We start from the raw sequence: 24906 nt of genomic DNA, 5'->3' as shown, positions 1-24906 counted from the left end.
AGGAGGCCTCTCGTCACTGGTGCCCACATGCACTTCTTCGTTGCCAGCCAAGCTGCTGCAGGCTTCCTAGTGACTTAGCGTGCCAGAGCGCTCAATAAGTCAATTAAACATTTCGAGCTTGATTATCCCCCGTTCTGTGCTCACCCCTCTCCACGGTCCCGTTCCTCTAACTCCCTCCCTCTGACTCCTCCCAAGGCTCCCCAGGGGAGGTTTGGGGTGGTTTCTGTGTATGTCTTGCTGCCAAGAGGCCTTATGTGAAGCCTGGTTGTATGACAACGCTTGCTTTCTCGCATAAGGCAGTGGGGCGGAGGGTGGGGTGGGGCGGAGGGTGTCTTGCATTGTTAGGTCTCCTCAGCCATGCCTTGGTCTTCAGTGTTTGTTACATGAACCTAACAGCTCGAGGAGTAGATTTTTTTTTTTTCCTTTTCCCGAGAAGTTCGTTAACGGTGTAGCTATGCAATGTCTCTCCTGTATCGTTGAAATTGATTTGAAAACCAGATAACTCGGTGGCAGTGAAGAGGCTTCCACACAGAAATCTTCTTTACTCACGAGTTGTAACATATTTGGGTTTCAGAGACTTTGCGTAGTAGACAGGGCCCCACGGCTCTGACAAATCCGTTATGTAAAAATACTCACATGTATCTCCCTTGGTTTAACCCGCAATCTGCTGTAAAATAAAATATGCGAGCGAGTTGCAAGAATGAATGCCGACATTGAGGGCGGGCTCGGAGTACTGACGGCTACCACTGTGTTTTACCAGCCTTTTGGTCACTTAGAAGAGGTGCCAAAGATCAAGGAGAGGAAAGTGGTGGGATACAAATGCAAATTCTGCGTGGAAGTGCACCCGACGCTCCGAGCCATCTGCAACCACCTCCGCAAACATGTCCAGTATGGCAGTGTCCCGGCCGTGTCCGCCGCTGTGAAGGTGAGAGCTCTGATGTTCTCGATGAGCATTCTGTGTGTGAGCAATTCCAGTTACCTGTTAGGTCCACTGCTTCACGCCGCTGGGGAGAGGGAGTCTCAGAAAGTGGGCATTCCGAGATTGGCTTGGATTGGCTCAGCTGGTTTTGATTTCCTTACAGGTTGGACTTTCCTCGTCTTTCCATTCAGGGAAAAGTCACATTTCCATCTGGTTTCCTTGCACGTGGATAGTTGGGTTGAAATAGAGGGGCCAGGCCTCTCCATACATAGGCTTCATGTCCTCTTCCTAATTCTACATTTAGAGCCATTAGCAGTTTGCTTTTGCAAGTTGCCCAAGCTCTTTAAAATTTTTTTTTATTAGAGTGGTGGTAGGTTTACAGAAAAATCATGCAGGAAGTACAGAGTTCCCATATACCCCTCTCACATACAGTTTTCCCTATTAATAACATTTTGTATTTGTGTGGTACCTTTGTTACAATTGAGGAAACATCATATTATTATTATAGTAATTATACTATTAATTGCAGCCCATAGTTTACAGTAAGGCTCACCCTTTGTGTTGTAAAGCTCTTTGTTTTGTTTTTTTTCTGGCAACTTATGTACGACCTAAAATTTCCCGCTTTATGCGTTGTCAAATTCTCAGTTCAGTGGTGTTAATTACATTCCCAAAGTTGTGCCTCCATCACCATCATTCATTATCCAAACTTTTCCATCGCCCCAAACAACTCTGTACCAATTAAACATTAACTCTCAATTCCCCACTCCACCTGGCCCCTCATAACCTGTATTCTGGTTTCCGACTCTATGAATAGTCTACTTATTTTATATCAGTGAGATCGTACAGTATTTGTCCATTTGTGCTTGGCTTATTTCATTCAACATGATGTCTTCAGAGTTCATCCATGTTGTAGCATTCATCAGAACTTCATTCCTTTTTATGGCTAAATAATATCCCATTGCATGTATATACCACGTTTTGTTTCCCCATTGATCGGTTGATGGACATTTGGGTTGTTTCCACATTTTGGTAATTGTGAATAATGTGACCATGAACATTGGCATGCAAGTATCTGTTCAAGTTCGTGTTTTCAATTTCGTTTGTGTGTATACCTGGAAGTGGGATTGCCGGGTCATATGATAATTAATTCTCCTTAACTTCCTGAGGAACCTCCAGGTTGTCTTCTGCAGTGGCTGCACCATGTTACCTTCCCACCAATGATGTACGAGCGTTCCTGTTTCTCCGCGTCCCCTCCAACACTTGTCGTTTTCCATTTTTTAAGTAGTAGCCATTCTAGTGGGTGTGAAATGTATCTCCTGGTTTTGATTTGCATTTCTCTGATCGCTAATGATGTTGAGCATCGTTTCATGTATGTATTGGCCATTTGCATATCTGTTTTTGGGGAAATGTCTATGCACATCTTTGTTCCATTTTTAAGTTGGGTTGTGTGTCTTTGTGTTGCTGAGTTGTAATTGTCTGAGCTCCTGAGGGGGACCAGGTGGGTGCTGCTCCTGTCATCCTCTGCTCTTTCCACTGCCTCTCATCTTATTGTCCTCATCTGCCTGAGGGTGCAGAGAGCCTAAGAGAATCCATCTTTCACTTCTTATCCTGAGCAAGCCCAGGAACTTTAATTCCATTGCATTTTATATCCTCCGGGGACTGCAAGATATGTTCAATCTGAAACTAAAAGCCTTCAAGTCAGAGTTGACCCTGAGAGTCCTAGACCTGGTTTGTCTCCTCCGTTCCCTCTCCTGCATGTTGCTGACACATGCCTCCGCCTTTCCCCCTGGCTTGTATCACGCTGCCTCTTTTGAACATCGTAATCCCAATAGCAGCCAGTATTTCCATTTTTGACCAAGCCGCCATCCCCAGCTTCTAAGATACTGCTGAGCACTGACCATTATTTTGGTTCAGGGCTTTACTCTTTCTCTCTGGATCCATGAATGTATTTCTCTCTTCTGCTTTTCTTCCTTGAAGACTGAAGCCTTCTGTCTATCTGCAGAGCAGTGGCAACCTGGGGATAGCAGCCTTGCCTTCATTCACAATGTAGTGCTGTGTCCCTGGCTTCTTTACTGGAACCATGTGAGGGGCACAGAGCGGCTTTGCCTGCACAATCAGGAATCCAAGGTGCCACTTAGAAAAATGGGTGACTTAAAATCAGTCTCCATTTTTTCATTGATTGAACAGCAACCTTCGGTCAAGGGGTGAAGTCACTGGGGTTTGGGGCTGAGAGCGGAGGACAGAGGGGCAGGAATAGCTTGGCTTCATTTTCAAATGATGGTCCAAGGCCCCTAGATACCAAGACTAGTCCTGCTTTTTTTTTCCTTCCTTCTTTCCTTCCTTTTCTCTGAGCCGCAGCCCTAAGCCACCTTTATGCCAGTTTAGGTGGCATCTCAATTTGAATTTTCCTTTTAGAAATGTTTAGAATTTATTTTTTCAGAATTTGTCTTTTTAGGCATAATCGAGTGAACTGTCTTCCAATGGGGAGAACCCCCCTCCCCCATTTCCCAGGCAAACACATTTCCGGACGTGTTGCCCTAAAACCACCATGACTGCGTGAAGAAGGGCAGTTGCGCTTGCCCTCCCTCTAGGTGGAGCTGGAGAGGCAGGGGAGGAAGCTCTGATGGGAAGTGCAGATGCGTTTGGGAGAGTGAAGGGAGAGGAGGAAAGCCCAGGCAATGATGATGGATATTTATTTTGTTGGTGGGGCATGTGTGTGTGTGTGGTTCTCTTAGCAGGAGGCTGAAGACCCTTCCCACTTGTTCCTGGATGGATTGGAAGCAGCCAGAGATGCCAGCGGTGCCCTGGTGGACCGGCTGGATGGTGAACACTGCTTGCTTGATGGAATGTTGGAGGATGAGACCCGGCCGGGGGGATACCATTGCAGTCAATGTGACAGGGTACTGATGTCCATGCAGGGGCTGCGTTCTCACGAGAGGAGCCACCTGGCCCTGGCCATGTTTACCCGCGAGGACAAGTACAGCTGCCAGTACTGCTCCTTTGTTTCTGCTTTCAGGCACAAGTAAGTGCCATGGGGTGGTGGCGGGGGGGATGTGGGAGGAGGAGTCCCGGTCAAAGGCAGCTAAGCTAGAGCAGGAGACACTCGAAGGAGCCAGGAGGCCCCGCTCATGATTTGCATCTGCTCCTTAGTCAGGTGGATTATTGGGAGCCTCAGTCACTTCATCTGTAAAATGGGGCTAAGAAGAGGAGATTGCGTGGATGACATTAGATGTGGCAAGCGAGGCTATTACGTAAACGAGAATTGGAGGTATCACTATGATTTGCGCAAGGGACGGCTAAGATGGAGACGAGTTTATGTGTGCATCTGTCAAGTGTTCATCCAAAACCTGGTCACCATTTGAGGAACTACAGTTCCATTTGAGAAAGTGAGTTACTAAACAGCTAAGACTAGGACTATTAACCTGTGTAACCAAAGAATCATTGCTTGATATTTTGAAAAAGACCAAGGTAAAGAAGCTTATGAACACCAAAGAGTCACGGGAAGTACAGTGAGGTTGAGGGGAGGGAGCCTCCCACAGTCCGTCACAGCTTTGGAATTGTAAATTTGGGGTAGATGTGGAAGGCTTTTTGAGGGGGGTGAGGAGAAGGGATGGTTCTGGGGAGAAATAACCTTTTGTTGACTTTTTCTTTCAATGGTAGAAAAGAGATAAATATTCGGTAATGTATTCTGACATGCTTGGATGAAAGGTGATTGATTTTAAGATTGACATGCTGTTTATTTTTATGATAATTGAACATAAATGATGGACTGTTTGCTTCTTAAAAAGATGAAGTGCTAGTTAGACATTGTTGAAATGAAGGAGGAGGTGGTGTTTCTACAAAAGCTGAGATGGGTTATATGAGCTCTTATTATACAGAGCTTTATGTCTAATCTTCGTCATTAGAACCTCGCATCAGCGTGAAACTGGTATAGTTCAATTCAATAAGTATTTATTGACGAGCATCTCTCACACTGTCCGGCACATAGCAGAACCTCAATAAATAGTCGTGACTATATGAATTATACCCTGGGCTGGGCACCACGCTGAAGGCTTTGGGAGGACTGTAAAGATGAATAAGATATGGACTAGGATCTAAGGGAATTTGGGGTCTAGTTGGCTTATGAAGCAAACACACAAATGACTTGGCAAAATAAGGCACATGTCTTTAAAAAAGTATCTGGGAAATAGCTCTGAAGTTTCCAAGAAGGGAATGTTGTTACATCCACTTTGGAAGAGTCAGAAAAGTTTTGAGGAGCAGGGAGTTTTTGAATAAGGTCTTAAAGTAGGAAGATAGGACTAGAATAATTTGGAAAGGACATAAGATGGAAGAAAAGGCAAGAGCACAAGTCAAGGAGGAGAGAGCCAGGCTCATTTGAGGACCAGCCAGTGTCCAGTTTGACTCAACTTTAAGTCACATGTAGAAGAATAGGGAAGATAATGGTGGAAATTGAGACCATAGTTGGAGAATTTGAATGCCAGAAATTAGGGTTTTATAGTTTATATTATTGGTAAAATGAAGGTTCTGAAATGAGTAAAGCAATCATAATTGCTAATATTTATTGAGTCTTACCTTGGGCCAGGCACTGTGCTAACCGTCTTAAACAAGTATCTCCCTCTAGTCTCATAACCGGCCCTAGAGATACAGTCCCATTATTATCTCCGTTTTATGGGTAGGAAAAGTAAGGCTTAGAGAGGTTCAGTAACTTTCCTGAGGTTACATAGCTTATAATGATAGCAGGGATTTTAATCCAGGCAGTCTGACTCCAAAGTCCATGTTCTTTGAGTTGAAAAAAAAGATGGAAGAGCCCAACTAGGAGGCAGAATAGGGGATCCAGGAAGTTAGGATGAAACTTCCAGAATGACTGCAGGAACTAAGATGGGCTTGACTTGGAAAAACTGGCTGCGTGTAGAGGATACAGGGTGAAGTAGAATACAAATGGCCTCTGGATTTGAGTCTGGTTGACAGGGAGAATGGTAGTGCCCTTTATCGAGACAAGGAAATGAAGAAGAGAATTTGTTTTGGAGAAAAACCCAATGGGTTGGTTTAGGGCTGGTTGAGTTTTAGAAAGCTAAAGGACATCCAGTGGGAGCTGTCCAGAGGCGGTTGAAAACGCTGCTCTGGAGCACAGGAGGAAGTTCTCTGTTTAAGTGGTAAGGAGTATCCTTCCCATATGAGTCATTTAAAATGGAATTTAGGTCTCCAGGGTACTTACACAAATGAGAACTTCTTTCCACATCTTGTTTGGTAGATTTATTATTTTTTTAGGCCAGTATTTATTATGAAATACTGTGGGTTCATTATTATTAAATAACTTCCTTATAAGTTGTTTCTGTGAAGACTGATGTACAGCAAACATGCCGTGTTCATCAGAAGGGGCCACCAGCGTTTTTGATCATGTGACTTCCTCGAAGACACTTGCCCTGTGCCTCCATATTTACGTAGACGCAGGAAACATGACAGTCCATTGCAAGTAGGTCAGTCACTGAAACCTCTCTTCTCCACTCTAGTGTTCACAATGAGAGTGGAATTAAGAGAGAAAGAAAGAAAAGATTAGTCGTTTGTAAATGCATTGTATATGTAATTCCTAGTCTGTTTTTTCGAATAAGTTAAAAGGCTAATTGATAGGTGCCTCTCACTTGGTGAAAATTTGAGAGACCATATTTTGCCTTCTCTTATTGAATGCCCTTCTCTAATTATTGGGAGATGGTGCTTCTGTAGTAAAGAAAATCTGAGTCTACCAGGGTCTCTTACCACTGCCATGTCTTAATCCAAACAAATCTCTTAATCTATCCCTTTAGCGTCCCCTCTTTTTTAGAGCTCTTAGGACTCCACCCAGTGTTTTTTATTTTAATTTGTATTTATAGTGCATTTGGGTGTGAGAGTCATCATTAGAGAGTAACACAAAGACTTTGCATAGCTTACAAATGGGATTCCTAGAAAAAGACAGGAGAAAATGTTGTATGTAATTTTTAATCTTGTCATTTTCTCTTTTTGCATCAAGTTTGGATCGCCATATGCAAACCCACCACGGACACCATAAACCATTCCGATGCAAACTCTGCTCCTTCAAGTCCTCCTATAACAGCCGGCTGAAAACGCATATACTCAAAGCTCATGCTGGTGAGTTGGTATTCACGATGCACAACTTCTCTGCTTTCTGTGAGTTTGAAATCTAATGGTCTTTATTGGGTGACATTTTTTTAAAGAATCTCTTGTCCCACGCATGAGAATAAGGTCATTCTTGAGACTGCTGCATGTTCAGCATTTTTTAACTAATAAAATCACCAATATCAAAAGGATGCAAAGTCCATGTCATAGTTGATTCATGCCATTAAGGTTAGAATTAGACTTTCATTTTTTAGAGAAATTTCTAAATACCTAGTCTTCTTAGTGGAAATGTAGAGAATTGTTACATCTACTGTAGAGATTCTCAGCTTATCTAGTTATCAGTCATCTCAAGGAAGTTCGAAGGGACAAAGCACTCAAGATGTGTGAGATTTCACATGGGGTGCCCTTATGTATATTTCCTTCCACCTATTGGAAAAGACTGGATTGTGAGTGGCCAGGAGCTATGCTGGTCTCTGTTCTGTCATTCCATCTCATAGCTCTCTCCTAATAAACAATCATTCCTTACACACTGGGCTCTTCGCTAAGCTCAAGACAGTCCTAGGGGATACGTGTTGTCACCCTGAGTTTCAGATGAGGACACAGAGACTCAGAATTAAGTCACCTGCTCGAGACTACATAGTCCCTTCTCTAAGAATTAAGACTCCAGAGCACAGCCCTAAACTCACAGGGTGCTGCCTCTCTCTCTTCTCCTCTCCTGTGCTTTGCGTATGGTAGACGATGCACAGTAGGCCACAGGTAGCTAATCAGAACTTTGCCAAGGGAGGAAGGAGGTATGAAGTGAGAAAGGCAGTGGCGAGTGGTGTGGGCGGCCTCTGTACAACTCAGCAGCATGCTGTGGCCCTCTCAGAGGTCTTTTGACAACCTTAGAGGAAGCATATCAAGCACAAGGGAAATTGGGGAAATGGAGGCTTCAGAATACCTAGCTAAACTATCAGAGATCCTTCCAGATATCAAATCTCTTCCTTGAGTTTCCTCAGCTAAGGAATTTCCAACCAGAATTTTTGTCTCATTTGTTAGCTTCCGTTGTACCTTGTACCCTCGTTTTAACAGTGTCATAAAATCTGCTCACAGCCTGGGTCCATCCTTCCCTTTTGCCATCTCCTCATATCTCGTGGAAATATGGCCATGCCCCTTCATTGTTGGCGCCTCTTGAATTGACTTAATTCAGTAAAATTACCAAAGCCTTCCCAGCTGCCCCACTGGGAGTATGGCATGCAACAGGGAAATGAGCTAAATGGGCTTTTCTCTATCTTTAAGCATTTTTATGTCTCCAGGAAAATTCTGCTAAGGTCTGTGAACTAAGTGGCTTCAGGGTTCAAACCATTCTTTTCTAACTTGTGTGTATTGTAAATTATTCAGCTGGGACATCATCCTGGTGAGCTTTTCCCATAGGATTCAGCCTTGTCAAAAGCACTTCTACCAGTGGGAGTTGTCTAAATAATTCGACCTGGTAGGAAGGACTTTCAAAGAGTGTGTGAGACTGCACACTGGCTCCAGGGCACTAAGCTAAAGTTTGTGTCATGGGAGCTGACTGAGCAGACTGGCCTCCTGTGGTCACTGGTTAGCGAGAAGGAAACATCCAGTAAGAGAGAGAGAGCAGTGCATTTTGGTTCTCTACACACTAGAATCTTGGTCTCCAGGTCTGGCTCTTAGTCAGAGAGTGGTTTTGCTTAGAGAAAGCCAATACATTTTCCAAGATTCTTGCCTCATCTTGTCTATTCTAGATGAATGATTTCATGTTATTTTAAAGGTTGAAAAGTAGTGTGGACTCACCAAATAATCTAGATTTGAATTCTCTTAGGTTGTGCTACTCACAACCACCCAGCAAGGCTGGTCATTCTGGAAGTCACTCTTATGCAAGCTTTAGCCAGATATTGCAAACTACCACAATATGCCAAGCCCTAACCACCAGTATTCCTGAAAACCCTAGGGAATGCCCTGGGCTCTAAGTCTCTATAAAATTTTTCTTAGTAAGTTTATTTTTTTCAGAAACTTAGGTCCTCCATATTGATCCTTTGCCAGGTAAGCCCTGAAACCTAGCGGTACCAGTCTCTCCAAGAACATCACCCAGTTTCATGCCTCTCTACCCCATAAGATCAACACCCCTTTCCAGCACAAAGAATCTAAAATGGCCACTGCCCAGATATCCCTGAAGATTGAGAGAAAGATCAAATGAGAGGGAAGAGGTACAACTGATTGACTGTGAATACTGACTCTTTATATAGATATTTCTGGTGTCTAGTGTTTTAGAATAGCCAGAAGAAAATATCTGAAGTTGTTGAACTGTAATCCAGTAGCCTTGATCTTTGATAATGATTGTATAACTATATAGCAAAAAAAAAAAAAAAAAAAAAAAAGCCAGTTGCCCATGCTTGTGTATATCTACTTCTGGATGTTTCTTTCTGTTCCGCTGATCTATATATCCATCTCTGACAATACTACAATGTCTTAGTTAACCTACCTTTATTGTAAGTCTTAAAATTGGGTAGAGTGCAATTAGAGTGATCAATAAGGGGGGTGGGGGTAAGGAGTATGGGATGTTTGGGGTCTTCTTTTTTCTTTTCAATTCTTTTTCTGGAGTAATGCAAATGTTCTAAAAATGATCATGGTGATGAATACACAAATATGTGATGATACTGTGAACCATTGATTGTATACTTTGGATGGATTGTATGGTGTGTGCATATATCTCAATAAAATCATGTTAAAAAAATGTGAAAAATAGAATCAGGATAGCAGTAGTGTCGGGAGGTGCTAGTGTCGCCTGATCAGCCTCACTCCTATGTGATGGTTCAGAGGGTGCCAGCTAGCGTACTTGATGCCTGGGTCTTCCTGCTTCTTGGAGGATCCATTCTCTAGTGCCTTGTGCCAAGGGCATTGCATAATGGAAGCATTTCCATAGTTCTTCTTGGACATGCACATTCTGAGGGTCATCATGAATGAGAGGGAAGTTTAGTGCAAAGCCTGGAATGCTGCACTCACTTCATGTGTGAAGCCATTGAGTAATATTCCACATGGGAGGAAAGTACCAATCTTTCGCAGGCTTGTCCGATTCCTAATGCTCTTAGAATTAATCCGTGGAACACCAGCTCCGTCCTCAGTTCATTTTCACTGGTCCACAAAACTTTTATTCCTGAAAATCTTTTCTTCTCTTCTTCCTTTCTTCCCTCTCTTTCTTTTCCTCTGAGTTTTAAATTTAACCTTTAAAATAATTTTCTCATAAAATACAGGTGTATTAGTGAAAATTTGGGAATGAAAAAAGAAATGTATCAGTCACCCATATTTTTATTGAAAGACCACTGTTATTAACATTTGATGTGCTTCCTTTCAACCAGTTTTTCTATACTCTATTCGAATTTATTGTAATTGTGTGATAGTTCATCAAGAGGATATGCCCACATTTTCCCTATGGTTGGAAATTTAGGGTTTTTGTACCTTTTTCTAGCGTCAATAAAGCATATTTCTAACTAAAGCTTCCCATGTATTCAAGGATATTTCCTTAATATAGATGCTCAGAAGTGGAATTAGTGGGTCAAAGGCCTGAGCAGTTTTAAGCTTATTGTTACATTAAACTAAAATTGCTTTCTGAATTGATTATGACTGTACATCTTTCAAGCAACATAAGCATACCTATTTTATACCCTTAGTTCTTAAAATGTAATCAATTTAAAAGCTGACTTATGGCAAAAGTGAATCACACTCTTATTTAATTTGGTCATTGTGATCTGTGCAGTATTCCAGTGATATAAAAATAATTGAAAGAAAAAATACCTGTTTTTACTTAAATATACTGTTTATTGGAAAGCATTGGAGATAACACACACATTTATACATATACAACTTTCTCTCAGTTAGAGGAGTGACTTATTTTCAACCACCTCTGCACTATTGATTAAATAATGAAATGGAGCTTTTTGCTGAGGTTTGTGAACTGATCCAAAATTAAAAATACAGGATTGTGGGATAGGGGAGATATAGATGGTTAGCAAGAAAGAAAAGAACAAAAGGAGCACAGTAGAGCTTTCACCGAGTGAATTTTTGCCTAAAACATCCCTGAGGGATCCTTGGACTGAGAATTGAGAATGTTGTTTTTTGCAGCTGATAGCCAATCTTGAATGAAAATTGGTATGGTCGTTTCTAAGTATGGAGGGGAGAAAGAGGGATTGGGAAAACCTTTCTGAAGGAGGCATTATAGACATTTGGCTTTCACTCCCTGTTGGAGAATCAGGACACAGTTTCATCCCTAGGGAGCTGGTTGGAGAGTTTGAATCCCAAAGGAGCATTGTGGTTGTGGGAATGGCCAGGTAGTTGGTCTGTGAGGATCTGCAGACCAGGAAGCCTGAGAAGCGCTTGTCTAGAGTGATTAACCATGTTGTTTTGTCTTCCATCCCCTGTCTTCTACCCTTCCTCCCCCTCTGTCCTCATCCGTCCCTGGCCACCATCTTCTTCCAGGTGAACACGCCTACAGGTGCTCTTGGTGCTCATTTTCCACCATGACGATCAGCCAGTTGAAGGAACATTCCCTCAAGGTCCACGGAAAAGCCCTGACCCTCCCCAGGCCACGAATCGTCAGTCTCCTCTCCTCACACTCCCACCACTCCTCCCAGAAAGCTGCCACAGCTGAAGAAGTGGAAGACTCCAACGGTAACAATGGGCTTCTGAGCCAGAATGAACCCCCAAAGGCGGAGGTGGGCTGGGATTTCAGGGGGCGAAAGTTGCCAATCATTCTTTCCAGAGGAAAATCTTACATGAAGTCATGACGGTTCAAATGAAGGAAGAAACATGAAAAGGTTGAAATAGAATAGTAGTCGGAGTTGGAAGGTGATGTGAACGCTGTGAGAGTCTCTCGTGTCAGGACAAAAATGTCAGTCTGTCTGTGTGTGAGTGTTGCTTGTGGAAAGTTTGCTTTTTGTGAGATGGATTCGTGTTGGATACTTTGTGGTTTCGAGAAAGAAAGCAGAAGGAGTACCATGGAGCTTTATTTCTTTACTTGTTTATATCCTCTCTTGTTCTAAAAGCATATGTAGTCTGAAGTGTTTGGGGTGCTGGATATGAAATTCAGCTGCACCAAATTTCAGGAAGGAATGGGAAAGGTGAGTGGAGGAAGTCTGGCTGATTGGGTCATGAGATATTGTAGGGTAACATACTGCTTTCTTAATGGCTGAAAGAGGTTGAGGCATCAGTTGGAAGGAGAGTTTGTCCAGTTGTGAAACTTCAGAAGAAATACAGAAAGCAACAGAGAGCATCTTCTCACTGGCAGTTTGACTCCAAAGCTGTAGGGAGAGATGGATCCCAGCTTTGGAACCTGCAGGGGTGGCCTTGTGAGCAAATAGACGGTTTATTATTTTGATCAGACCTGTTTTGATTACTCATCTCACCTCAGATGACAGTGTTTATTATTAGAGAGAAGAAAGTCTGTAGAATCTTAGAGGTGTAAAAGACCTTAGAGCCGCTGTATTTTAGGTCTTCTAATTGCTCGAATCCCCAGCATCTGTGATAAGCACTTATATGGCACCACTTGAGTACTGCCGGGTCAGGGAACTGGCTTTCTGCCAAGGTCTACTATTTTATTTGGGGGCAGAGCTTAGCGAAGTGGTAGGAGGAGCTTAGAAAGTTCATGGGCCCTTTGGAACAAAGACCTGGATTTGAATGCCGTTTTTCTCAATGGTAGTTGCGTTTCCCTGGGCAATCTTAGTTTACTCTGCCCATATATAAAATTGCGTATCTACCTCAACAGATGATTGCGAGAGATTAATGGGGAAAAGTACATATGCAAAATGCCTAACAACATCTGGCCCACTGTAGGTATTGAATAAATGCTAATTTTATCCTTGTGATTTTTCATCCTTTGGTTGCAGTTCTGGAGTTTGGGACCATATGTAATAAGTATGAATTTTGGATTTTTTTGTAATGTAAGTGTTTAAAAAGAGCAACTCTTCAGAGATCTGAACAACCCAACCTGGCAACGTAGTCAAATTATCAGATTCTCAAAAGAGTAAATTCTTATTCATAAGGTGTATACACAGACAGCTCTAGGAGGAAATGCAAAGCTAAGTCCTGAGGCTAAAAGCTGCTTTTATTGGGTTGTAGAACCTGGTGACCTTTCCTTTGCAATTCACTGTTAAACATTCCAACTTCTTACTGATTTCCCTGTCTTGAAAAACTTCTTTATTTTTAACAAAGAAAGCTGGTTATTATGGCCATGACTTGTAATGAATTGAGCACACCATCTCCTCAACTGTTTTTATAATTGTTTAAAATATAAGAGGAAGCCTGTTTTGTTTTTTGTTTTACAGGAAAACTTGACTCTCAAGCTAGAGGTGGGGGGAGAGTGCATCTTTGAAGGACACAGAAAATGTCCCCTTTTCACCTTGGGAATCTGTTCACCAGAAAAGATTGGTATATTGCAACCAGAGGGCAAAATATAATTTGACCCAAATTGTAAGGTCTTTATAAACGAAGTTTTAATTAATTGCTTTCATCTGAAATGTAACCTACACCTGTGGAGACATTTGTTTGAAATTGAGCCGTCTAAACATCATTTCCAACAGAGGCTTGTCCTGGGTCATTTTTCTCAATGTCATACCTTCTTTTTCCTTTGTTCTTCCCCCTTGAAAGGTGGTGTCAGTTGCAAGGCAAGGGAATCTGCAGAACACCCATTGCTTGGGTCATCTCCCTCTGAGTGAGCTAAAAAGAGTTGAGTTCAGTGAACTTCCTGAGCCTCTACTCTCTGCCAAGACCTGCACCATGCACAGAAGAATCAGAAATGAATACAGTACCATTCTGGCCCCTCAAAGAACTTAAAATCAAATGTTTAGATGATGTTATCAGCTTCCACATCTGAACTCACCATAGTCCCAACCAAATCTGAGGCCTAACTTCTCTTGGGGGGAGGATTTCAGATTCTTGGAGGCTGGGTTGGGTTAGGGCCATGGCGAGGACCGTGGCGGGGAGAGGGAGGGTCTCAGAAACGTGCTGATTTCATATCAATGTTTCTGCAAACACAAATAGGCCTGTCTCTGTTCAGCCACAGGAAGATAATTTGGAATATATGTGGTTTTTGTTTGTTTTTTCTTTGTGAAGAAAGCACATAGTGAGTGTGAAAAGTCCCTGGGTGGGAACTATTTAGTGAAACCTGCACAAAAGTCACTGGATTCATGCTGTTTGTAAATGTATATAAATAACCTATATAGACGGGCCGGCAGTGATTGGTTTAATTTGATGATTAGAAGATGGGGGTGAGCAGAAAACAAGGCAACAAATGTTCCCATGAATGGATAATTATGTGCAAAGAATAATTAAGAGTTTATGCATTCAGTAAATATTTTCTTGTATACTTACGTTGCACAGTTTTGGAACCGAGACATTGAGGCCCAAGAATGGCTGAGGAGGCCCACATAGGGAGACTGTTTGCTAGGGAGCTGGATGACGGATTCCTAGCGGCAGCTCAGTCTTGCAGGATAAAAACACAGCTGTGGGGTTAGACGGTAGCCTGTAAATCACGCCTTGAATGGTGTTTGAAATACACATGTGACATCCAATTGCACATTTTAATAGGGAGAAGCTGTGGGGCGATTGGCTCCCGGTTAAGGTTTCCCACACTGCAGATGCCAGGACACTGTGAACACAAGAACCAAAAATGTGCCACAGGCCTGGGAGGGTGAGGAGTAGAGATCCATAAAACCAGGCAAATCGTCAGTACATCCTTGGCTTTCTGATTCCCTGGCGAGGGGTGTGAATAAAACGAGTTGACATGCTCGGTGCTGTTTGCAGTGGTCAATTACTTGCTGTCTTGAGAGCCAGCCAGTCTTGTCCGGCAGAGGAAAGCAGCCTGAAAAGAGAGTTTCTGACAAGGCGGGCCTCCCTCCCAGCTGAGAGGGAAGCACTGCAAGTCAGGGCAGCTGAGAAGGCAGGATTGAGAAAATGGAAGGGAGATTTCACCCCAGCTGCCTGGCCACACACCTGTTCTGTGCATAAACAGAGCTCTGGGGCTCTGAGCTGTCAATCTGGACGTGTTTCTCTGGCACATGAATCCTCTGTATGTTATTCCTGATCAGTTGTCAGAAAGAAAAGCAAAGGCTGTGCTGTATTGGTTTTATGTACAGGATAATGGGAAATGACATGTAATTGGTATTCCAAACAATGCATTAAGGGGAAACAATCAGTTTGTCAGCAAAGGGGAATGCTCTGTTGGGTTTGTGTTTACTGGGTACCTTCTCTTGCCATATACAATACAGGACTGGGTTATATCAAGCTTTTTTCAAATCTGCTTTCAGTACAGAAAAATACACACACATACGCACACAGACATTTAAAATAACAAAGAAACTAGGACAGTGTAGTTTTGCTATGAGATGAGTAATTTTAAATTCAGCTTTATCCTTTTTAAGAAGCCGGGCCAATAGTGACATTCCATCTTCTTCTTCCCTCGAATTTCCCCCAAGGAATAGATTATTTTATTTCTTCCAACTGTCCAGTTATGCTTTACAGAGTTACCTGCTTTAGGAAACAGCTACTGTGTGCATTTAAAACCAAAGAAAAAATCAGATACGAAGACCAGGTGCAAAATGAAGAAAGTGAATGAGGGTAATGTAGTTGTTTCTTCTATGCCCTAGAAAACAAGTTATGGCAAACACAAAGAACCCTTGGTCATGATGTCTCTCTTTTTTATCATATAGATCTTGATATCATCTATCTTATGTAGAAGTCTTTGGTATTAAAGGTTAATAGAAAAATGTTGTAAGGCATTTTCTGATTATTTTTAATGAAGGATTTTCTGTTACAGTTTTTCAGGTGGCTTCTCCATTCTATTCTCTAGAATAATATTTGATAAACACTCTTTTTTATCAAGACGCTTCTCAGCAAGGAAACACAGGTACTTCTAATTGGCTGTCAAATTCAGAGTCCTCTGCACTGCATTCAGATTTTGCCATTTCGTCATGATTTCTTCCCTTGCAGAATGACCTTGCTAAGAAATATTGATGTTTCTGACCATCTCTGTACTTGCTACTTTAGATATCTAACTTCTTCCTTTCTATTCCACACCTTTGCAGATTGACTTTCACTGGCCCCAGCCCTTCACTGATTAGTCTTTTGTCACTCATCTTCTCCATGCTCTATTTGTGCTTGTGGCTATGCTACTTTAAAAGTGTTCTTCAGAACTGTGTTTTTGATTCTGTCCCCTAATTTTCCAGTAGGGGCACTTAGGTAGTGTCTTAGTTTGCTGGCGTCTGCTACGACAGATACCACACTCTGCTTGGTTTAAAGAACAGGGGTTTATTGGCTCGTGGTTTTGGAGGCTAGAAGTCCGAAATTAAGGTCTTGACAGGCCATGCTTTCTCCCGGAGTCTGTAGCATCCTAGTGCTGGATTGCCACACTCTCTGGGATTCCTTGGCTTGCATCTCTGCTTCTGTCACATGGCGAGCTGACTCCTTGGCTTCCTCCTATGGCTTTCTCTGACTGACTGTGTCCAAATTTCCTGTCTTATATGGATTACAGTCATGTGGATCAAGGCCCACTCTGAATCACATCTAAATAGGATCTTCAAAGATCCTGTTCACAAATGCATCCACACCTTACCTAATAATAACATCATCAAAGGTCTTATTTACAAATGGACTCCGACCTCCAGGACAGGGGTTAGTACTTGAACATATCTTTATGGGGGACATGATTCAATCTCCAACAGGTAGATGCTTATTAAATATTGACTTCTTTGGAAGCACCATGATTTTCAACACACTTCAGATTATTGCACTGAGACCACTAACATTTCGAACTCCAGAGAACCAAATGATACAATGGTTTTATTTCACTTCTAAGATTGAGGTAGGGTTTGAGCCTTTCCATCCCTCAGCAAGCAGAGTGTGTGGGGCCAGAGAGATGGACATTACCAGTGTGGTTAGCTGGAGCAAGTTTACCAACAGCTCACACTGGAGTACCTTAACTTGTTCTCTGCGTCTCTGTCAAAAGAACATACAGTGTTTGGAGGCAGATGGTCGAAATTCAGGGAAGCTATAGAGAGAAACTGACTGACAAAACTTGTAAATTAGTAAAATGTTCTATTCTACCTGAAAATTTTACCCAGCAGGCTTTTAACGTAAAATAGTAAATTTGTTAGAAGAAACTCATTTTATGATACTTGTATTGGTCAATTCCTCCAAAACGTAGATTAAAGAGGTGTTAGGAAACCTTTTCTGTAAAGGGCCAGATAGAAGATATTTTCAGTTCTGTGGGCCATACAGTCTCTGTCTACCCAACTGTGCCTTTGTAACGTGAAAGCAGCCACAGACAGTATGTAAACAAATGGGCATGGCTGTGTTCCAACAAAACTTTATGTACAAAAACAGAGGTGGGCGAGATTTGACCAGTGGGTAGTACTTAAATGTTTCCCTTACTTCTGTGCACTTACCTTGACTTAGTTCACTGATCCCAGCCTTAGATGATTGGGGAGAAAATTCCAGCAGTACACGTGAACTTAATCCAGTCTTTAACAAATGTCATTATCAACTTACATATTTAACATGGAATATTCAACTTTAAATAAAATGCAACTTTATCTAGATACTTGCTTTGTTTCATATATGAACTGTTAGGTATTCCATAAAGCTTTAAAACTATTAGTGCATGAATTACATTTCAGCTTAAAAGAAATCTTCTCAGAATTGTGTTGTCTGGCTCCCAACTAACAACTCATTTAAACTTGACTGTAGCAATACTTGACACTTAAAAATTAAGATAGGAGATGCTTGCTTGTTGAAGAGAAGCTTTTCACATCTCTAAATAGGTCAAACATAAAATTCAACCTTTAAGAGGATCCAATTAGTTGCTAGAACATCAGACCTTGCATACAGGTTCCAATTGCAATCAGCTTTCTCTTGGGATAAAAGTAAGAAGAGGTGGTTTCTTTAAGAAAGACAATAATGAAATGGAGACTCTCAAGTGAATAATTGTGAGGTACAAAGATTTACATTATTTATAGGACACAGGATGCAGAGCTTAATTTTAATGGCTTGACTCTAATTTTTAATAGGTTCTGCTGGTCTCAAAATTACCTGACCAGAGAATATTAACCTTCCTTTTTTTTTGGCATCAAAATTTCTATGTTAAAATGTGATCCAGAGTATATGTTAATACTTATTATGAAGAATGGCTTTCCTGCTATAAAGACTTAAAGGTTTGCAACTCCAGTGGTAAAAAACAGGGCACTAATGACTTGGGATCCTGTATTATATACCTGGAAGTCTTCAGAGGTTAAACTGTTAGATCTTGGCCTCAACAGCAAAGAGGCACCCTCCAGAATTATCACCACCCTGAACTCGAAAATTATGTGATACACCTTTCCCAACAAACCCACCTCCTTAGGCTTTCTGGGACTTTTAAAATCAGTCACAGTTCCTTGTGTCAAGGATTAAAAAATATTTCCAATATAGTCTTGTCCATGTCCTGGGAACTTAGTCAACGAACCCATCTCCCTCTTCGTGTGCCAAGAAAAACATTTGTTCATCAGAAATATATGCATGTACTACTAAACTCACTCGGAGCCAGGGCTCAGCAACAACAGGGCTTGCTGCAGTATTCCACATCTGCCTTTTGCATCTCCTGTGAATTGCTTGGAGATAACCTGAAGTCCTCTAACACCTCAATTTTGTGAAGTGTCTTAAAAAAAACCACTATTTTATTCCTTGGCAGAAAATATATTCCTTGGCTCATCAAATCATCTAAAACTGCTAGTCTTGATTCTTCTTTGGAAGAAAGAATTTTCCCTTATGTCTTCATTGCCCTTCTCATATTTTCTTTTCCTGATGCTGAAGTTAGATATGTTAGCCCCATTTTATTAGAGAAAAATCCCTCAAACTGTCTTGAGACTCCTTGTGATGCATAGAAAATCTCCTCTGTTCTCCACTGTTCTGCCCAAGGAGGCTTTTACACAGGCCTTGGAAAGGTATTGGCATCAAATGGACTAATGTGGGCAAGCCATGACTCCGAGGTAGAAGCCTGGGACAGCCTTGCTAGAGCAGAGAGTGTGTTCAGGGAAAGATGGTATGTGAAAAAGAACTTTAAAAAATAAAGTACAGAGATGAGAAGATGCCAGAAATAACCTTTCAGAAACAGTTATTACTCGTTTTTTAAAAAATAAATTTTGATGAGGCTAGCCTAGGACATACTACACATATTCTTGTTAACTCATTCATAATCCTGAATAGTACCCAACAGGAAAACCCCGGTAGTGGTGGTTAAACAAAATGGCCAGGTAAGGAATGGCCAGAGGGACGCGAGAAGCACGTATTGAGGCAGGAGGATCCTCTTGCTTCCTGCTGGATTCAGCCCCTTGCTGTTTATGCCCAGGAAGAGGTATGTTCCTGCCCTAGCAGCTCGTCTACTTTGCAAGATGTTTCAGTCGTCATTTCCAGGCAAAGGAGGTGTTTGGCGGAGGGTGCAGTGCCGGCTAAGGTTTCATTTGCCAGTCCACTGCTCTTCGAGAAGTCATTCCAGCACTGCGTTCCTCGGCTTCCACAGGGCACAAAATATTCTTAGATGACTCTCACAAGCCACTCTCCTTATGTCATCTTTTATTTTCATGCACCATGAGTCCTCCGTGGAAGCTGCCGTGATAGCCACATAGAGCAACACAGGACCTTAGAAACCCTTAATCTAGTTCTTGATATTTAGCCTTGCCAGTTATTCCCCCCCACCCCCATCCCTGACCACTTGGAAAGTCATTCTGGCTTACACAAGGGTTCTGCGTGTTTCCTTTTCTAATGCCTAAGTGATAAAACTTATGTTATTTTACTTTATTATTTCTTTTTAATTCTTCTGATTGCCTTATATTTGTCATTTGATTTAATATGTCAAATGAACTCAGAAGTACAGATGATTAGTCTCATTTTATAGAGAAGGAAACTGATACCTGGAGGCGTGAAACAGTGAGTCTGAAAGTCACAAAACTTGTATGTGGTGGAGCCGAGTTTCACGCACAGCTTAGTCTCAATCCAAAGTCTGTGTCCTCAGTCTTCCTGCTGTCTCATTGAAGTGTAGCAGTAAAAGTAGCCATCCGTCAAATGATCCCCAAGTCCTGGAATCTTCCAAAGGAATCTAAAGACAAAGTTTTTACGATTTATTGATATTTGGTGCTTAAGTTAATAGTAATAATACAAGTAACGTTATGTTAAAAGAGAAGAATATAATGAAGTGAAAACTGATGTGTCTGGATTGTAAAGGCAGTAATTGTTGATAGGAGAAGGGATTGATGATTCAGAAGTGGCTTCTTAGAAGAGGTGGGGCTCAAGCTGGGCCCAGAGGGGTGAGTAGGATTTATTCAGGCATAAGAAGGCATTGCCGGTAGGAGGAGGAGTGTCAGAAATGAGCAGCTGTATAGCAGAAGGGCTTCTGGGGCAGCAGTGAGACTGGTGTGGTTGGGTAGAGGTGTGCAGTAGGGTTGGAAGGAAGATGAATGTGGGTCCAGGCAATAGGAGGACTTAAGTCAGGAAGAGGACCCAGATTTATCATGAAAGAGGCTGAGCAACGAAGACCCCCAGTGAAGTACTCGTCCCCTCTGGAAGGAGCAGAGTGCTTTTGAGCTCCAGGTGCATCAAGCCAGCATCTACAGGTCTTTAAGAATGGGTGTGCAGTTAAAAGAAGTAATGGGTGGTAGTCATCCCCTTCTGAGATGCCTACATAGATTCTTCTTCCTGATGACAAAATAATACCTACTTGTGATTGAACAGCTGCTTTATGGAAATACATAACAAAATCTGAGGGTCACCCACAATGCCAGCCCCTTCCCCTCCCAGAATAACCTCTATTAACAGTTTGCTGGAGAGTCATCTAGGTGTTTTTTCTATGCATATAAAAGCATAGGTTGACAGGATTTTTCCCTACTTGACTCACTACAGTTTTGAAATATGAGGGTCCATGTTTTCGAAAAAGAAAAGGTCTACCCTTCCGATACTAAATATTGAGTAAAGGCTTCAAGTATTGTGTGTGTGTGTGTGTGTGTGTGTGTGTGTGTGTGTGAGACGTGTGTGTTTAATGTGGGATTCTTAAAATCATATAAGGTCTCTGAAATCTTTAAAAATTGTATTAATTTATTTCATTTTAAGGCTCACTTATCCCTTCACAAATTACTTAAGTCCTTTTTCCTACTGCTTACTTAAGACACAACACATTTTAAATACTGGCAAATGATCCATAAGCTAAATGACAAATCAGGAATACAGACTGTCTAGACTGCTAGAGTACTGGGCTGAAATTGAGAATTTTCTAGGGGATGAGTATAAAGTATGTTGAGTTGCTTCTGACCCTTGTATTCACTTCTATTCTTGGACTTGCCAAATATTATCATTGGTTAGCATATCTGTCTCCCCACCTAACCTGCATGCTTTCTTAGGTCAAGGACTGTTTCCTATTCATTTTCAGAGCCCCAGCATTTAGCAGGCCATGCAATAAATATTTCTTGGATTGATTTGAATTCGTGCTGCAAAAACAACTGCACACAATGAGAGCTGACGAAACAACATTTTATGTGTGGAAATTTTAGTGACTGCAAGCTCAGTTTTGTTGCACGATGCTTGGAAAAAGCCAAGCATTGGGCTGCAGTGCAAGGTGATGTGCATGTGTGCTATGATGTGTATGTACACTGTGGCATGCATGTGTATACTGTGATGTGCAGGTTTATCATGCCATGTTTGTACACTGTACTGTGTATGTGACCGTGATGTGTGTACAACTTGGTGTGTGTATATGTACCATGATATGCGCATGTGCCATGATGTGTGTGTACGCTGTGGTGTCCATATGTACCATGACACATGTACACCGTGGTGTGTACCATGACATGCGTGTGTGCCATGATGTGCATGTACACTGTGGTGTGTGTATGCACTGTGATGTGTGTATACCTTTGTGTGCATGTGTAACGTACCATGATGTGCGTGTACACCGTGGTGTGTGTGTGCACTGTGACGTGTGTATACCATGGTGTGCATGTGTACCATGATGTGTCTTGCACTGTCTCACTTTTCCTTGTTTGTTCCTCCCTCCTCAAATTAACTAATGTTGGCCTTCTCCCAAGTGTTGACACCATTCCCCTTTCAACATTCTGCAACCAAAGTGACCAGTTCCTTTCCTCCTAAGCAGCCAAGACAAGGTGTAGGGCACACCCCTTATTTTCTGACACCTCTCAAGAATATATCTGTTTTCTCATGCAACAGTCCCTTTCCCAATGCCTGCTCTCTGCTTGTTTCCTTCTGCCTCTTCTCTGAAGTGCTCTTTTACCTTCCAGCAAACTTGGTACCAGGCTCTTAGCCTCCCTTTCCACTCCAGCCACGGCCATCGTGCTCCAGAATTCTAGTATCTAGACCCAAGTGGTGGCAACCAGTCAAATGCTTCGGTCTCCTCAGGTGGAGAGAATTTCCTCCATCCTGAGTGGACTCCAGCCTCCCGTCTGTGGCTGAGCTCACCGCAACCACTCCGTCCCCAACATCTCAGACTTAAATTCTCTCTGACCACTGCTTTGCAGTTTCCTTGCCTTCTATACCAGCCCAGACCTCACATTAGCCATTTCCGGGGTGCTCTCTCTAGCATTCTTGTTTCTCTAGATTCTTCATCCTTCTCTGCTTTCCAACTTGCTGGCCCCCAACCCTGCGTGACCCTCACTCTGCACATTGTCTGAGTTTTCCTGGTTTTCCTGGCTCAAAATCTCAGTCTTTTCCAATCTGATTACCAGGTTATCTTGGTTGTTTGCAAATCTGATTAACTGTAAATCTGAGCCTATTCAGACTTGCCCCTACGTAACGTCGCTTTTCTTATAAACATTCTAAGGTACTTTCTTGAGGGAAAAAGACAAGAATGGAATCACAACCCACGCGCTCAAGTTGCAAGTAGCTGCAGTCTATCGCTCGGTCCCAAAGCAAATAGTGAATAAATGGAATGTGCAGCTGTATAGTTGGTAGCTGTGGTGATCACAGATTATTGTACTTGTGAGTTGTGATTTTATTGTTACTCTGATTTTATAGTATTTTAAAATTTTGCCCATGGGTAAGTTTTTAATTAGGAATACAGAGAAGGAAAGATGAAGAAATCCACATCTACCTTGTGTGCTTGCTAGGATAATGTCACCAGTATATCTGTTAGAAGAAACACAATAATTGTCAGAACTAAATCAGAAGCATGCAGTGAAGTGCAAGTGAAATTCCCAATCAACGTGTTAAAATCAGTATATTCTATATATTGTTATGCTAATAGTAAAATAAGATCATTTTTGTTAATATATCTGTAGTCTATATTTGGGCATCTTGGTTATGTCACCACCTGCATAATGGAGGTATGGGAAAAAAAGAACCGAATTCTTTAAAAAATTAAGTTGCGTGTTGAAAAACCTAAGATTAGATTTTTTTTTCCCTTTTAAAGTAATATTTTTAAGTTATATTTTGAGTGGTTTCATTATGGCTTGCCCCAACTCTGAAATGTAACATAAAGGTCTACAGTACTTTTCACTGTATTTCTAATTTTCTGGGGTATTTTCTAAATCCTGGTGACTAGAGGAGAGTTGAGTCTATAGATGTCTCCCGTTGTGTATGTCAGAGCAAATAAAAAGCCTGAGCACTGTAGGGCAGTGGGGTGGCAATTCTATGCAAGTCAAGGACAGGTATAAGATATTATTTATTTACTTAATTATCATCATTTTCTAAAGTAAGAGAAAAAGTTAAAATGAAGGATGTATGAGAAAGAAGATTTGTAAACTGTAAGGTACTGGGCACATTGGGGGTGGTTTTTCTACTAATCCTCAGAATCCCGTAAAAGGAGAGGACCCTAATTGGGCTGAACATTAAAGCGAGTGTGAGGAGAGTGCTGAAGCCAGCCCAACCCCACTGCCTCGGACCCTCAGCGCCAGCTGGGGGAGCAGCACTCACTGTGCCCCTTGGCTTCCTGCACCCAAAAGGGAGCGTGAGCTCTTGACAACAGCAGTTCAGCAGAGCCTCACTGCCCTGCAAGCCCGTCCAAGTTCTGCTCCAGGGATTCTCGGTGGCTGTGGCTGCCTCCGGGCACTCCACTCATGGGAAGGATCCAGATGTTTCATGGAACCTCTTCCCCAGCCAGTACAGTTCTTTTTAGTGCAATTTTAGAGTTGGGCTGCAGCCCTGACATTGAATGTTCCTCTTATTGTGTATTGCTGGGTTTGTTTTGATTGAGCCAATACCAGGGGCACCATTTTCACCCAGCTGGAGCTAGAGAAAATTATGGGCAAATATCTCTTTTGAAACCAGCTCTCCATTATAGATCATCTTTACTTAGTCTCTAGATCACCACGGGGATGGGTTCGACCCCTGGGTTTGAGGTCTGGCTCGAGGGCTGCTGCAGGCTCGGATCCAGGAGGGATCAGCCACATTGTAATCGCTGAAAAGGCACAGCCTGTGCTGCCTTCAGGAGAGTCCCGTCGGCTCCACCTAGGACGTGAATGTCCTAAGCTAAGCTAAATCATTTGCCTTCTCTAAGCCTCAGTCTTCCAATGTGAAAAATAATAACAGTGCCTACTTATAGGGCTAGTACAAGGATCCAGTGAGACAACATACATGAAAATGCTTTTATATTCTAAATTGCTGTAGAAATAGTAGATGAGTGGTACAGTAATGGCAAATTTCTTGTCCATTTATGATCATTTGTTACCCACCAAAGAATGGTGACAGCTTTGTTTTTTAATGAAAAAGGAAAAAAAAAGTCCTGCCTAGCCTTGGAAGCTGAATGAAATCCCTTTAAATCATGAGCTCTTTTGGGGGGTCTATAACAGTTCAGCGTTTGGAAAGAGCTGAGCCCTGTTGATAGAAATGTATTTGAACTTTGGGGTTTAATTGAA

The 24906-nt window shown here is 42.1% G+C and overlaps 1 protein-coding gene across 9 annotated transcripts in view; it reads left to right on the top strand.

Moving 5' to 3' along the window:
- ZNF462 (zinc finger protein 462) overlaps positions 1 to 24906 on the top strand; it is a 128620-nt gene that overhangs the window by 59600 nt on the left and 44114 nt on the right. For 5 of the 9 annotated variants that reach the window (XR_005219115.1, XM_037851241.1, XM_037851243.1 and 2 more), the window contains 4 exons: positions 761 to 925; positions 3655 to 3941; positions 6924 to 7042; positions 11504 to 11695. Coding sequence is in view for 8 of the 9 variants with exons in the window: in XM_037851241.1 (XP_037707169.1) it covers positions 761 to 925; positions 3655 to 3941; positions 6924 to 7042; positions 11504 to 11695 (763 nt within the window). In the remaining variant the exon portion in view is untranslated. The remainder of the gene's footprint in view (positions 1 to 760; positions 926 to 3654; positions 3942 to 6923; positions 7043 to 11503; positions 11696 to 24906) is intronic. The other 4 variants (XM_037851246.1, XM_037851245.1, XM_037851244.1 and 1 more) reach the window with 2 other exon arrangements.

Source organism: Choloepus didactylus, chromosome 10 (assembly GCF_015220235.1).
Source record: "Choloepus didactylus isolate mChoDid1 chromosome 10, mChoDid1.pri, whole genome shotgun sequence".
Lineage (NCBI taxonomy): Eukaryota > Metazoa > Chordata > Mammalia > Pilosa > Megalonychidae > Choloepus > Choloepus didactylus.
The sequence above is the reverse complement of the archived record's forward strand: the minus strand, read 5'-3'. Positions and strand labels throughout refer to the sequence as shown.